The 16,379-nt window shown below is 35.1% G+C and overlaps 1 protein-coding gene across 4 annotated transcripts in view; it reads left to right on the forward strand.

Moving 5' to 3' along the window:
• LRBA (LPS responsive beige-like anchor protein) overlaps positions 1 to 16,379 on the forward strand; it is a 415,639-nt gene that overhangs the window by 102,695 nt on the left and 296,565 nt on the right. For 3 of the 4 annotated variants that reach the window (XM_042796732.1, XM_042796735.1, XM_042796736.1), the window contains 3 exons: positions 7,818 to 7,896; positions 8,161 to 8,294; positions 10,589 to 10,650. In XM_042796732.1, the coding sequence (XP_042652666.1) occupies positions 7,818 to 7,896; positions 8,161 to 8,294; positions 10,589 to 10,650 (275 nt within the window). The remainder of the gene's footprint in view (positions 1 to 7,817; positions 7,897 to 8,160; positions 8,295 to 10,588; positions 10,651 to 16,379) is intronic. The other variant, XM_042796733.1, reaches the window with a different exon arrangement.

Raw genomic sequence — 16,379 nt, forward strand, 5'->3', positions numbered from 1 at the left:
TTTATAAGCAAGTGGTCCTTTGAACCCTTAGTCTCTCTAGTCATTCTGTATGCGATAAGTGATGTTTAACCTTATATGCTGTGTCAAAGGCATGCTTTTCTACTTAGCCATGTTTAAGTCACAAGGCTGTATAGGATCTCATAATTGTTTGTGCTCATGAAGTTTAATGTTAAGACTTAGAGCTGATTTGCATCTTAATCAAGGAAATCTCAATCTATGCCTGATTATTCGTGTTTCTTTTCAATGTCTGAGTTTCTTGCTTCCTGTTTTTATGACCCTACGTACAAATCAGAAAGACTGAGGGGAAAAAAAAGTAATGCTTTGTCATGTCCTCTAGTACACATGTGTCTGGAAGATATTTGTTGACATCTTCAACTGCCCATTGCATTTCTTGGGAAAATCAGAAAGGTTTTCTTCTAGCCATGATAAAGGAAAAGAAAAGCTATTGAAATCTAGTATGTTCTTATTCTTTGCAAAAGAGAGAATCCATTTTGGCACTGAAATTGAAGGAGGAGGCACTATACTAGTCTAGGAGTAATGTTTGGGCTAGAAAAATTAGCTGTGTTTTAAAATGTCACAGCTCTTTGGGAAAGATTGGCTCTGAGCAGATAATATGTTTAAAAAAAAACCAAAAACAAACAAACAAACAACAAAAAAATATACCTACATTGAAATTGTTTAAAATAATTGCTGATTTGTTAACTTCTTACTGGTTCACCCAGGTTAGATGTGGGCTTAATTATTACAGTTTCTGAAATCATAATTCACTTGCTTTTAATAGAAACAAAACAGAGTAACGTTGATTTTCAGATTTAGTCAATATTTTAAGAACCTATAGAAGGAAAATATAAGTGCTCTTGTGCCTGTAGAATGTATAAGAAATCCAGACAGTAAATAATACTGATGTAGTTTGTAACTGTGTGACTTCCAGCCTGTCTGGGAGTTTTGGCAAAAATTGGACATATAATCTGAATTGATATGCATAAAAAGAAGCTAATCAGTATTAAAAATAGTAGACATGTTTAGACTGGCAATCTAATTAATTAAAAGAAAAAGTAAAGCGATAAATGAAATAATGTCTTAAGCAGATTAAAATGTGAGACCATTTCTTTTTTCCCCAGTAAAATAATGGCATGGAAACAAAAATTTTGCAGAGTTGGAGTGGTTTACGCTTATGTTGCTCATGTAAATTGTACATGTTTAAGTTTGAATTAAAGTTTTGGGAAAGGCCTTTAGCTTTTGTATTTAAGGATATGAGTAGCAATAAGCAAGCTTCCTATAAAATCAAGATATAGTATATATAATTTTCCACTGAGTTCAACTCAAATGTTCTTTCACTAATTCTTGTTTTCATGCAGTAGAGAAATTAAGTCATTTTTAAAAAAGTGCTGAGACTAGGGGTTTATGCAGTGAATATAAATTTGGAGATTTTCCACGTTTTATATGAAGGGTATTTACTAAACACTATTGCTACATTTAAAAATACATCTCAGCTGTTTTTTCAGAAGTCAAAGAATTTTTTAAAATGAGCTTTGTATGCATTTATATGATATGTTTTAAAAACTGTTTTAGCCAACAGATCAGTAACGTAGAAACATATAATGCTTTACTGTGGAGACTTGAGTCAATTTACCCCAAAACAGATGGAAGGGAGATACAGACATTGAAATGGGACTAAACAGCAAGTGATGGTGTTTTATTTGTAATGGGTACATAAGCATAATTTGGGAATAAGTTTTATATAGTATGTGAGCATCCTCCACCTGTAGAAGTGACGTCAAAATTGCTTGGTCAGGGTAGGATCTGTGTGGTTACAGATGCCTCCGTTGCTGTATGGTGTGCTTGGAATTCATCAGCCTCCTTCCCAATATTTTTTCCTGAAGTTTGCATCTTGCCTGTAGTTTGAGGTCTGTGAGTATCTCAGATATTTGACCCTTAAGATTGTCCTAAGCTCATATCAAGTGGATGTGACATGTCCTGGCCTACCAAATGCAAAATGTTGACAAGTTGGAAAGATAACCATCTAGGCTCACCCTGTTCCTCTAGTACTTTGAAAGAGGGTGAAAACATGTTTTGTCCTCAGACAGCCTGGCCTTTTTGCAGGAGTTTCTTCACCTTTACTTATTCAAGCCGCAGAGTATTTTGCAGCACAGAAAGCCTTTCCTGAATGCACATGTGGCCCTTGTGGTCTAAATTTGCCTGTCGTATGTCACTGATGGCTGATACTTGTGTTGTTGGTCTTCTGGAATTGCTATTCCAGTTGTTGAAAGATCTTGGAAATGAATGGAGAAAATAAAGCCCCTTTGGCCCATGTTGAGCCAATCAGTTGTCTCCTACAGAGGGTGGTATTGAGCAAAAGAACATATTTACTAGTAATCTAAAGAGGAGGAATTTACTCGAGTTGTTTCTTCCTTGAGTTGGCTCACAGGCTGAATGTGAGATATGATGCAGAGGTTTTACACATGCTGTGTTCAGGAATGGCCATTGGAAAGGCAAGACTCATGTTTGGATAGGCAGCACGTGGTGGAGTTGTCTGAACTATTGTGAATATCCTTGTATTTTTTGTGACTTAGTTTTTGTTTTAAATATTTCAGTTACAGTTGTAATGTTCTGAAGTGGTGTGAACTTTTTGGATCTGTTTTGCAGTTTGCACTGCCACTCTTTCCTCTGCTCTGAGTTTTTCTGTTTATGTACTTGAAGAATTTCACATGCATTTTATTGGTGCTTCACTCTAAAGAATGCAGTTTTGAGGCTCTCACTGTTCAGTTTGCAAATGGTTGTTCAACTATAATTTTTATAAATATGAAAAGTCTGTAGAAAGCAGGACTGAATTGTATTTTCTCCTTACTGACACTCTGAGTGTAGAAAACACTGAGAAGTTCTGCTTAATGTCTGTGGCCTGCCTTCTCCATCTTTTACTTCAAATTCTTTGAGTGTCACTTGTTTTGCCTCTGAGCCACAGAGAGTTGCCAGCAGGATTTCTGCTTCTCCTTAGCAGAGACATGGACTGTTCCCCAAAGTGTGAAGTCATAAACAAGGCCATGTCAAAGGCTGTGGTGAAAAAGGAGGTGGATGCTTGGAAGAAACTTGGGAGTAGGTAGAAACAGGAGATAAAAAAAGGAGTTGACTTCCTGAATTCTAGTCCTACATGTAGGAAAATGTAAATTTTCTCCCATAGTTGACTTGTTTTGCAAACAAGAATAGCATTCGTTGATTTTTATACATAGGTGAAGAAATAACCTTGAAGTCTCGCAATAAAATAAACTGGTGGGAGACAACCTAGAGTGAGAAAAATGAATGTGAAGTGAGTTAGCATCAATGCAGAGGTAAATTAAGAAATTCACTAGATTATAGTAACTAATTCAAAGAGAGTTCCAACTTTGCAGTGACAGAAGTTAAAGGCTGGTTACCAAAGCAGAATGACATTTCAAAAAAATCTCAAATGCTAATGATATGCAATGGAAATGGTTTAATACCGTTTCAGTATAAAAACTGTTGTAAAGCAACTTCTCTTTAGAGAGTGCACCATTGTTTCATGAAATCTGTTTTGGTTTAACGTACAGATGTGTTTATGTAACAGATCCCTTATATTAGCTTGTAAAACCTTTCATTGTAGTCCTGCATTGTACACTTCCAGCCCCGGAAGCGTATTTTTGAATGAGCTCATTATTTTACTAGATACTCCTTTCATAAAGGACATCGGTGTATTCATGTATCGTAGGTCTGTTGTACAAAATTAAGAGGTATGGTTATTTAATTCAACTCTCTGTTGTTTTTTTTTTTTTTTGTTTTGTTTTGGTTTTTTTTTTACTTCATCTCCATCCTCCCAGAGTAAAGCATATTATGCACTGCTTGTGTATTGCCAAGCATACTTTGTAAGTGTATATGCAAAAGCATAAGGATCTTGCACAGGGAATTTCTTTAACAATGTTTTATTGCTAGAGACATTATTTGTTTAGACCCTTGGGGACCTTGAGTAAACAATAAGGTTTCACCGTAAGGGTGCTAGACAGATGATCTATTTGCATTTTCTTTTATGTTCTTGCAAATGTCTGTAAAACTGTCAGTTTGAAGGAGCCAGTTTATCAGTGAAAGGATAAGGAAGAGATAAGTCAGTTTTAGTTCCACATGTTTGAAGTAGCTACTGCACTTACCCACATGTGTGCTGTGGATGAAAATGTGCTACTGAAGTATTTCAATTTTTTTTTAGTAAAGGCAGAAAAAATAGTAGAATAAAAAGCCACTTCTGAGTTAGTCAAAAAAGTACTTCCGCAAAACAAAATTTGAATGCAAAAATCACTATGCGTAACCCTATCTAAAAAACCCCTGAAATTCTCAGCTGTGATAAATCTGAGATTCACCCTTTTTAGTGAAATGTATCTGAGTTTGGAATGTGGATTTAGGTGATGATAAGCATGAAGAAATTCAGGCCATAAATATCCTTATATAATCTTCAAAATACCAGTTTATGTAGGTGCCTGCCTTGTGCTGTTGTCAAATTCAAATTATCAGTGCTTTTTCTATTATGTCTATGTTTAAAAGTTGATTTTAATTTAAAAATTCATATAGTTTTATATTTATACCTAATCTGTTATGCACATTTTGAGTTTTAGAAGGAAAAAAAAAATCATGTACTGTGTTGTCAGTGCCTTCCTTTACCTCCCACTATAACCATTTTTACCAGTGCCATTGAGTAAAAACAGAAAACCAAACAATAAAACCAATGCATCCTACAAAATAAAACAAGCAACAAAAAACCCAAGTTACCCCAGATTGAGTGTATATCTCTGTTAGATTTGTGATGGCTATTATGCCCTTTCATTGTCCTTGCAGATGTTTTCCTTGATTTTTTTCTGTTTTTTACTTCAGTTATTTTGCTTGTGGCCTAAATATTGCATTGAATTATTTTCATCTTATTTAATTGTAAAACTCATGCTAATATGCTGCACTGTTAAAGTCTTACTTTTCACTGATAAAGTGATCCTTGATTTTCCTATGCATTTTATGGGATTTTAGTTGTATATGCTTTTGAATTCTATCATACCCAGTAATCAGTGGATTACTGGTTACAGATTTTATATGTAGTAAAAGCATGCAAGCATTTATATAGCAAGACTTTTTCTGCATGTGCAATCTGCATGTGAGAGGACTTTCTTTTTTGGAAGGCTTTGGATGACATTTCAGTTTTTTATTCTGTTGAACTACTCAGATCCGTGTGCTGACTTCACCTTATAAATGGTGTATGAGTTTGTCCACTACTGGGCACGTGGATTTAAGAATATTTTCAAGTTAGAGGGACTTGTTCAGTCAGAATAGGGATGTTGGGCTTTAGGGAAAAAACTGGGAATTCTAGTGAAAATTTCTAAATATAAAGGTGGCTATGAAAACAAAAGAATTGCTTTAAAGTCTTAAGCCAACAGGCAGCATAATTATTGTGCATACTTAAGTATGAATGTATGTGTGTTTAAAAAAAAAAAAACAACAAAAAAAAAAACCCAAACCAAAACAAAAATAACACTCAAACCAACAACAACAAAAAACCCAACAAACCAACCACCCACCCCCCAGAACTATAGCAAACAACTGGAATCTTTGGAAACGCTGTGGTTTCTTGCCTTCTGGCAATCATGTGGCTTCTTCCCTTCTGTGGGCTTTGTTTTGTTTTCCTGTACAGGAGGTTCCGTTCTAAATTTTGACATATCACGTAACTGCTTTCTCTTTGAGAATACACAAAATACTTCGTGGTGCTTTGGCTATGGAATTATATCCATGAAAATATTGAAAATATTTACAGAATCTAGCCATCACCATTGAAACTTTCAGAAATATCATCTTTGCTTTGCCTTTATTAGATAAATTATTTAGGAAACAGCGCCCAGATTGGATTCTACCTTGCTTTCAGCCAACACTTTGTTCCCCACTTTCTTGTCCTTCATTTTGTATGGCCCACTTAAAATTTCTTTTTGACCCTGTCATCCCATACAGAAGTCAAAATAAGAACTTCATGGTGAATTTATGAAAAGCAGAAATGAATCACATTCACAAGGTATCTCCTACCTATGAAGAGACAAAAAGAAACAAGAGTAAAACTTCTCACTGTTTTGATCCACTAGTTTCTGTGCTGCTTGTGAAGCAAGATCAGAGAAAAACATCTTCCCCAGATGGGGGGGGAAAAACCAAAGCACAAAACCCCAACACTTATCGAGGGCAGCTCTATGTGCCAGTGTTTTGGAGTAGAAGTTTGAAATTTGACAGGAGAAATAAAGTTAGTATCTCAGGATCTGCCTTTGCCATCTTTTTAAAAGTCTATTCTGCTTTAGTCAAGTAGAAGTACTTTGAAAAAAAAGTTGCAGTTGACACATTTTGGTATGCATTTTCAAGATTTTAGCAGCTTATTTCCAGACAGGTTGAATTTAACCGATCTCACTCTAGTGTAGGTGGGATGATCAGGAATTTTTTTATAGTTCTGGGAAGGGTCATGTCTTTGCTAAGGTAGATGTAAGAACTGAAATGATTAAACTCTCTTCTTTCATGCTTTTTTTAGTTAGTTTTTTTTTAATCTTCCCCCCCCCCCCCCCCTTTCCCACAGCATAAGTATCTGAAACTGGCGAGGTGAGAGGAAAGAGAATAGGACAGGGTTTAAGGTTGGAAAGAGATAGGATTGCAGATGGACTAGAAGCAGTCATGCTCCTGGGAAATACACAGAAATCTGTCTGTTAAGATTCATTCCTCTCTATAGTTCGGAATGCAGTGCAAGATTTGTGAGTCACCATTCCTATCCTGGCAGCAAATATCTGTGAAATCTCTGGCTGTCTTGCTTACCCCCTCTTCATCATTGCTAATACCAATCCATACTGCAGTATGGAGGTTGTGTTTCTCTTGATATACTGAACAGCAGAATTTAGTATTTACGTATTCCTATTCTGCTGATGGGAGCCATGTAGTGTCAATTTGACATAACACAATTGAAGGGTGTTTTTTGTTGTTGTTTTTTGTTTTGTTTTGTTTTGTTTTTTTTGTAAGTGTAGGATACATAAATGATCCAGTCTTCCCTATCAACCTTTGAATAATTGATGTGGCAAAGTTAATAACTCATAAATGAGGTTATACCACTGCCATCATGCTAATGATGTTGACAGTGCAATGGAGAATTTTATCATAGCTGTCTTTGTCAGAGTCCCGGTGTTGCAAAAATTTAAGCCAGGCTGTTGAAATTACCCGCTCATTTTGTGTTCTGCTTCATTTTGACACAAATATGGTTTAATTTTGGACAAAAAAATTAGGTGTTTTCTATGCAAGTTGCTTGACATTGGAGAAGCATTTCCATTAACCAAAAGAGGTGATATAAAATGTTACCATGTGGCTTTACACTAGTATACATTAGTTATATTAGTACTGATACTAGTACACTACAGGAGTATTAAGGATGTAAGACATAATTTATATTCACCGCTTAAGGTTCTAAGCCTTCCTGAATTCGTTCAGAGAGAATCACTGTTTATAAGGCCAGAAGGGATCACTGCAGTCTAGTCTGATTTCATTCCCAAAGGAAACTGCAAGACATCCTTGGATTACTTTCTATTTGTGCTTGAGTGAAATTTTAAAAGCTTGCTATGGCATACCTGTTAAATATGGATGTAAGTAAATAGGAGTTTTAGAGCAAAAAACTTTCAAGTTACAAAGAGGTGAAAAGCTTTACCTACTGCTCACACACACTTGAAAAGAGGTTGAGCTCAAGGCTTTAGTTTCTGGCCCAGTTGTCTAACCTCTGATATGTTTTCTTATACAATTCATTTAATTATTACTTTTTCTTGTAGGAAGGGGATCATCTAATTCAAAGTTGCCATCTGTCCCTACAGTTTCTTCAGTGCCTGAGGATTCTGCTTCGAATATGAGGTAACATCAACTGAACACATAAACAGCTGTGCTGTGGCTCACGTTTATGATATTACAGTTAATAAGTCTGATTCTACATCACTTAAGAATGTTGTTTTGCTGATGTTCAATAACTAATGAAGTTTTGGGAAAATACGACCGTTGGTTTGTTTATTTCTTATTATACATATATATCACTTAAGCATTGCCAAAAACTAGGTTCCTTTCTACAAAATCTTAGCAACTTCCTTCTTTTTTTGTTAATCACGTGTGTATCTCTACTAGTATTACAGACAGGCTTGAACATGCTTTGGAAAAAGCTGCCCCACTTCTGAGAGAGATTTTTGTGGATTTTGCTCCCTTTCTTTCTCGGACTCTTTTGGGCAGCCATGGGCAGGAGTTGCTGATAGAAGGTACAAGTAAGTTTCCATTTAAAAAAAAAAATGGTTTTCTTTATGTGTGCTTTGTTTTACCTTGGAGATTCAACATTTTTTTTTATTTTTTCCACCCCTGCTGGCTCTGCTTTAGAAGCTTTCTTCCTGCCTCCTGTTTCATCTGTCTTTACTTCTCTGAGGTTATTGTCATTGCCTCCCTCATCTTTGCCATCTCTGCTACCTCTTTGCCTCCATCTCATCTCGTAGTTTGCTTTAGCTCATTATGTGGAACCAACTGTTGTTGTCTCATCCTTAGTTTTCCAGCTCTTCCAGGGAATTGTTCCATAGAAGCTGGTGTATGAAATGTTTGGTGAGCTTTAAAAAGCAGACTTGGTGTCAGGGTCAACATTTCAATACAAAGTGTATAGCATAGAAAGTTAAGTACAAAGACCTTGCATTTTTACTGTGGTAGTGTAACAAAAGGCTTCTTGAGAACTATGTCAGCAGAGCTTGTTATGGTGTACCTCTTGCATGGTGTACCTCTGCTTCTGCCTTTCTGGTTTTTAATTGGGAGGCAGTCACACAAGCAAGAGGAATACACTGTCAGTATTGAGAAGAATTCTCTGGTACTTCTGAGAAGATGAAGATACAGGTGCCACACCAGTGATCATGGCTCTTCCTGGTGTTGTCTTAAAATGATTCAGCTTGAAATGATTGAGTTTTCTTTCTACTGATAGGTTTCTCCCTGTTTAAAAATGAGGCTCAGTTCTGCAATGCAGACATTAATGTCCTCAATTAAAAAAAATCATGTTTGCTGGAACACTGTGAATTTAGGAGTGAACATCAGATTTCCAATTTTCTCAGAATTTGGTTATATCATATTAATTGCTTTGTCCACTGATTTTTAGAGTGAAAATTGCAGTTTTTATCCATTTAAAACAACAAATTGAATTAAGGCCTGAGCTTGTTGCAGCTTCCAGTAATGCGCACTCCCATGCTAGAAGCTCATGGTTGATTAACTTGAGCTGATCACTTGCACATGAACTGTATTTGCACTGATAAATCTAGTTGCATCCTGGGGAATTAAAGTTATTTTTTAAAAAACATTTCTGAAACTACTTGTTTTGTGGATTAAGACAGGCACCCTGTATGGAGTGCTGAATACAGTTCATTGTCAGAGACACAATTAGAGTAACAAACACTGATAAGTGTTTTACTGAAGACCGCTGAGATCGTAATTGAGACTTCATTAAACTTCAGTGAAATTAAAGTTATTTAGTTTAGGAATTTAGCTTGCCTACCTAGTGGGGTAGGTAGAAGCGTATAAATTGTCTTCTGTGAGACTGAAAAAGATGGGATTCTGGTTTTGATTATACATGTGGGCATCACTTTAGCTGATAAACATTCTAATGGAAGCTGCATTGTGAACAAACTGATTTCATTAATTTAATAAGAATAAAAGGAAAGAGATTTCTCTCGAAGTTTTATTTGCTAGGGAAGTAAATGTCCTATTTAGCTACATTTTTTTTTGTGTATCTGAAGATAAAGAAATGTATCTGTAGTATAGATTGACTATAATATAGATTATATACACAGGAAGATTAGTATTTCATAGATTGGATGACTAAATAAAATGGGAAAATTATTGGCAGTGTATGAACTGTCTAGACAAAAATAAACACGTGAAACCAATTTTTGGGCCTAAAAACCAGTTATAGACAAACCTAAACCAAAATGCGAATAGAAATAATAATAATAGTCAAATTAGTTTATAAACAATTGAGAATATATAATAGGTTACTGCTTGCACTTCTGCTAAGGTTTAGTGTCGGGTTAAGGGTCAAAGTACTAATAAGAGTGTTTGGGATGTCTGCTTCCATGAAACAAAATGGAAACTTGATTGATAGCTGGGGGCTGAAAGGAGAACGCGCAATGGAGAAAGCAAGGGTCATAAAGCCATTTCCCTTCTCTGCATATATAATGACCCAATCCTTCAAGAAATAGGAAAATGTAGATACAGTGGATTAATATAACATATGTTAACCACACTTCTGATCATTTTGACATACAAACATTTATGAAACTGTGAATAATGGAGGTAATGTAGCACTATTAGCCGCATCTTTAGATGCGAGGCATGGAATTTATGATCGCCCTCTCACATACATACTTTTATTTTGTGCTGATAGAGTACAAAATTGAAGTGGAAGTGGTATGAGAATTTCAGCTTGCTTTTGATTGTCAAAATGCTTCTAATCTATTGCACTTCAAAATAGTTTGTGTTAACAGCTGGTGCCATATAAGCATGCATTTATGTATACCATTTTTTCCTTTTTTAGGTCTTGTGTGCATGAAATCTAGCAGTTCAGTTGTGGAGCTGGTGATGCTTCTTTGCTCTCAGGTGAGGTTTAACAATGTTGTCTGAAACTGCTGTCTTTGAGCACCATGGAAATGACACTTAAAATTTTGCTTAAAATTTGACTTTAGGATTATATGTCATAGGTAAAATGATTATGTGCAGGGCCTTTGATAAAAAAAAAAAAAGAATCACAGTAATTGTGTCTACTGAGTTGGAGAGAGAAGATACTAAAGTGTTTATGTTACCTTATTACTGAGCATTTACATAACCTTGATCGTGGTGTGCCTAAGTAATTCTATGCTGTCATTTTTCTAAGATAAAATAGGATCAATAAAATATTAAGGTTATGGAAACAGATTGATTTCTGCATCTTGGCATGCTGAATCCTCTGGGATGAATAGAATTTTTCCTTTTGTGTAGAGGTTATGAAATGAGTGATAAATACTTTTGAAACCCTGTCATTCTTAATTGATTTGACAAGTACTAAGAATTTGAGAAAAATGTAAGAAAGTAACCCTGGTTGTCAGCAGTTTGGGCCATTCTACATTCCTAAAGGCGAAGTGATTTTAGATATTTAAGAACCTGAGAATTGCCTGTTCCTGTCATTAAAGAAAGAGCCAGAGCCTAAGGAACTTTCTTAAAATTGTATATGCTATATTAATTGGATTTTCTTTTTGACTTTATTGCTTTCTTTTTTGTAATTAAATGGAAGACTGTTTTTATTGAGCCTTTCTTTTGGTGCCTTAAAAATGATACCTTTCTGGTAGTAAATTCCCCCACTTAAAACTTTAAAATAGCCCTTTTTAATGGGAATGGTATTGGTCTAGAGGTCAAGGGTTCTGACCCATTTCAAAACCTTTGACCTTCATTTACAACCCTTATGGTTTGCTTGCCTGACGAATAAGGATAATGCAAAATTAATGTTTTTTCACATCGATTTATTCATTTTAGTGCCTATATTGCCAAATTTATTTAGAGTGTGCTGATAGACATTTCATGAATACAAATGAAAGAATCGTAGAAGGTGTGAAAAATCGATAGTCTACATTGTCAATGAAGTGCAATAAGAACAATTACTTCTTGAGATTACACCTAATAGATTTTACAATGAACTAGTGAAGAGTAGTTATGTTTTCTAGTGAGCTTATTAATTAATGTATCTAGAACTTTGCTCATCTAGTTTTCCATCTTCCTCAAGGAAATATAATACATTTTTACCCTGAAAGGAGTTTAATATTCCTTATGGAACTTCTGGAATTTAGAGGTGGTCATTTTAAATATGACAATACTGGCAGTGGACATTGTTCACATCTTCCAGAATATGAATGTGCTGCTGATTTAAATTAGAAAAGAATCCTTGCTACAAAGAAATCCATACACAAGTTTTACTGTTCATTCATTAATGTGTTAAAGTAAAACTAATCTGAATATTAAATATGTGCCTGACAGCTTGGTATTACCATTTTAAAAATTAGTTTTCAGTATCCATGCTGCTTGTATCAATAATTAGTGGTTGACCTTTCCTTCTTTTTTACTATGGTAATCTAATCTTTTTTAAAATCATGTTGTGCTCTGTACTGTACGTCACTTGTTTCGTTTTGGGAAGTGGAGAGGATAAGGAATAAATGACGTGCTCTAATGCATCTATTTGTCATATGTGTCACAATGCCACTTAATGCTAATCTAATCAAATTGAGGATATCGTGATTGCTTAGCAGTGCTAGTTGCAGAGACTGAGGCTGTTCTTTGTGAAACAGTAGAAATAAACCAATAAAAGTCACAAAGACCTCAAAGTCTTTTTAAAGTTACATAGCAGCTGTAATTTTTGGCAGAATATGAAAAATGATGTGAGAAATGAATCTAAAATTAGCTCCAGATGTATACAGATTGTTCTGGGGTGATAATTACATTTTTCACTTTGAATTTTCCTAATTCAAAGAGGTCAGCATGGCAATCACAGAAGTGATTTATTTTGTTAAGAAGTGAACTGTCTTTTGCTACATGAAAGCTTGAGAGATATGAAATTGAATTTCAAGCCGACATTTTGCAGATACTGGGAGGAGATGGGGTTGAGCTTGATTGATTTTTATTTTTTTTCCCCCCTTTTTTTTTTCTTTTTTCCTTTTTTTGGCTCAAGATAGGGTGGGAAGCGATATCCTTTTGCTAAAATTTTAATTAATTTTTAAGAGGAGATGGAGAGGATGAAGTGCCAAAGATCAAAAGATCAGGTCAAAAACTAGCTTTTAATCACATAAATAATGTGGCATAGTTACAAAGTAAGTATCTGCAAATTTGATTTAAAACTTCACAAATTTGTCAGCCATCATTTTATGAAATTGAAAGATTGCTCTGATTAATATCTTTGGTGTTTCTTATGATAGCCTCTTTCTGAAAAATTATTTTTGACATTGTATATGTGATGTAAGCACTTGGATTGTTTTTTCTGAAACATCTGACATTCTTCTGATATTTATTTAGATTTGTGGCTGGAGTATGTTTGTGTTTGTTTTTTTTTTTTTTTTTCTTTTTCTCAAAAGTGTGAAATGGCATAACCATATCTCACAAGTAATTTTTTCATAAAATTGTGAAAATAAAGCTTTTTCCCAGGTGAAGTGATTTTAAAAAAATTCAAGCTATCCTTCTGTGAACCTACTTGTGATACTTGGTTAATTTCTTCTCTTGTTTAAAGTTCATATATTTAGGCATGTGGAAAAAGACCATTGTTTTTGTGCTTTAGTTTTGTGTTCATTTGTCGATATATTGTTTTATGTTTAACACAAGGTAAAAAGAGAAACAGGTGGTTTGAGATACAGACAAAAGGCTTTTTTTGAAGATAAAAACAGTTGTGTTTTTTGATAGACACGCTACATTTTGAGACATGTCTCTGTGCGTATACTTACATTTATATAAATCTATCAAAACATAAAGAAATCCTTCATTTAATATTACTGCAAAGTGTTCCTGCTTATTTGACATTAATATCATTTTTGAAAGAATCGACGTTGCATTCAAGGCCACTTTATAAAAGCGTTGTGTTGCTCATCCTAATTCAGTCTGACACACATTCCAATAACACTACCTCCCTTCTAGGGTTTAAAACTGAATTTATGGCTGAGCATTGTGAAGTGCATCATTTAAAAATGGTTTCAACCCAAAACATCTAATAAATAAATAATGTGTATGGCTACTCAGTAGCAGACTTTCCAGACTAGAAATCATTCCATCGGATACTCAACAGTCCACTATCGGAGAGGGCTGTCAGATAAATCTTATAGTAGCTGCATTCGTGTCCTGTAAATCACATGTTATTGTCTGAGCCTTCTGCCAGGTCATCTATTCTTTTCCCATTTATCAGAAATGCATACAGTACAGTGAACCTAGAAGCACCATCTAGTCTGGCCTGGCATCCTGTTGGGGTAATTAAACCAGCCAAAAGAGAGAAGCCCTGTGTCTATTATCCCTTTTAAATGAGTGACGTCAGGATGTTGAAGGTGCTCCTGTGCTATTGTGAAACAGGGCTTCTATGTGGAGAAACTGTGATATCACCCCTGAATAAAAGGACTAAATCTGAAAGGACTCTCACTCTATGCCTAAAACTCAAAGGGACATGTATGAATTGAGTGCATATTTATCCATAAAGCAGGTAGGCTACTGGGATTCCTGTCATTTGTCACGTTTTCTTGAAATACATGACTAAGTAGGAAAAACTGTGATCTCCCCTACTCTCTCATGAAGCTATTAAAAACATTTATCCATTGCTCACATACATGAAACGTTTGTCCTATTATTGTAGCTCCAAGGTGAAAAGGTACAAAAATAGGTGAAATAGGTTCCATAATTTTCTCTGATGCCTTTGAATTTACAGCATTTGCAGCACTTGAAAAATGCTTCTTTCTGTAGTAAATCAACGGAATTGTCAGTGGAATATGTGTAAGAGAACTAATTAGGCAGTTCTTGTCAGATCCATCTTTGACTTAAGAGCTTTTTTTTCTACTGAATCTAAATTTTCTAGACCATAAAATAAACCTGCACTAATTGACTCAAATGCTGTTCAGCTCTTGTATAATTTTCTAAAATTGGTGGAATGCCACCCAACCTTTTTAAAAGTTTGCAATTAAAAAATAATGAATGGTGCAGCAACTTTTATGACCCCTCCGCCACCACTACTCACAGATACACTCTGCTTGCTGGTTCAAGGTGTAAAAGCTTCTTGGTTCTTCCTTCCTCTGCCCCCTGTTGTTTCAGAGGGATTAAGGGCACATTCTTGATAGCTGATGGCATATATAAAACCAAGACCAATGTTTTAATACATTTAATCTCTAGGTATTTTATCTTCTTGAAATATTAATATGATATATTGCAATATAACTACATAGCTGTAGCTATTAGATTTATATTGGACCTTGATAAAGTATATCTTTCATGGGGAGATGGAAGAGGGAAGCATAAACTCTGATACTCCAGATTTTTTTTGTGTGGTGTGATAGCATCTGCTCATATGGCCCAATGAAATATGATTACAGTTGAATATGTCATGTGCTGTGCTGATAGTTTTTTGAGTTATTTTTTTGGAGAGAAAAGCATGATTCAAGGCAGTGTATGTGCATCTTAACAATACAGCAGCGGCTGATTAGTAGTATTAAAGCAGAAAAAATTATACTGTGAAAGTTGGTCTTACTGCCTGGGTAGGCAGACTTAGAGGTCTCCAGCTCTCTTTTTTCTTGTCTAACTCAACTCACCAAACCAATTATCGATGGTTAAATGGTGAAATGTTTGCAAACGGTTGGTTTTTCTTTAGAATGATCTTTCGTATGCTACTGAATCACTTTGCAAATGGATTCTGTTGCTCACAAAGAAGTCATCATTCATCCTTTGCATGGGTAGTATCTTAGTTGCATCACATCTCTTACTCTGATAAGGAATCTTAATTATTTAAACAATATCAACACGTGCCGTGCAGTCATGCACCTCTACAAACAAATGCGACAGCGTCTTTCCCCCCGAGGAAGAGCAATAGGATGGTAGTTAAGATTATGATTTTTCAGCAGATTGTTTGCACACACACTTCCCTCCTCCACCCCAGTACTTCAGTGTTTTTGAAATGCAATAGGATCTTTAGGCTTCTCTGGATATCCTGTGCTCAGAAAAAAGCTTTGTATCAACGATCCAAATTCACTACCTCAGGAATGAATTTCTGCAAAGTGTTCTAAAATGTGGTAAGCCTTTGAATTGCTTGGAGATTTTAGTTGATGTAGATGGTGTCTGGTTTTCAGTGTTTGTTACTTGCAGAGAGAACACATTATACTGATGCTCTGTGTTCTGCACTGGTTACTAATTTATTTTTTAAGTGCAATTTGATGTGATGGATAACTGTAGTGATTGCTATGAAGTTTTAATTGAATTGGGTATAGGTTATCTAAAGAGCTATGTCACTGTGATACCATGGCAGCTGAACTCAACAGAAGCACCAAAACTCTAACAATATCCTGGTTTAAATATGAAGAGAACAAATGCTGTTTGAATACTTTTTATGTGCCCCAAGTGTTAAATGATGACGTTTTAATCAAGATAATATTTTTGCATCTAATCACTTTGTTTTCTAACAGCTGAGAATAAGTTTTAAAAGGATCTAATAATCCTTTAGATCCATGATCTAAAAAACATATATGTTTTGCTACAGAGGGTAAATTTTGTAGGGATTTTGTAAGCTGCCAAAGGACTTCCTATTAATTATAATGCATGTTCTAATTTCCTTTTAAAAGCAACTTAAA

The sequence above is a fragment of the Tyto alba genome, unplaced genomic scaffold, assembly GCF_018691265.1.
Source record: "Tyto alba isolate M040663 unplaced genomic scaffold, T.alba_DEE_v4.0 Super-Scaffold_23, whole genome shotgun sequence".
NCBI lineage: Eukaryota > Metazoa > Chordata > Aves > Strigiformes > Tytonidae > Tyto > Tyto alba.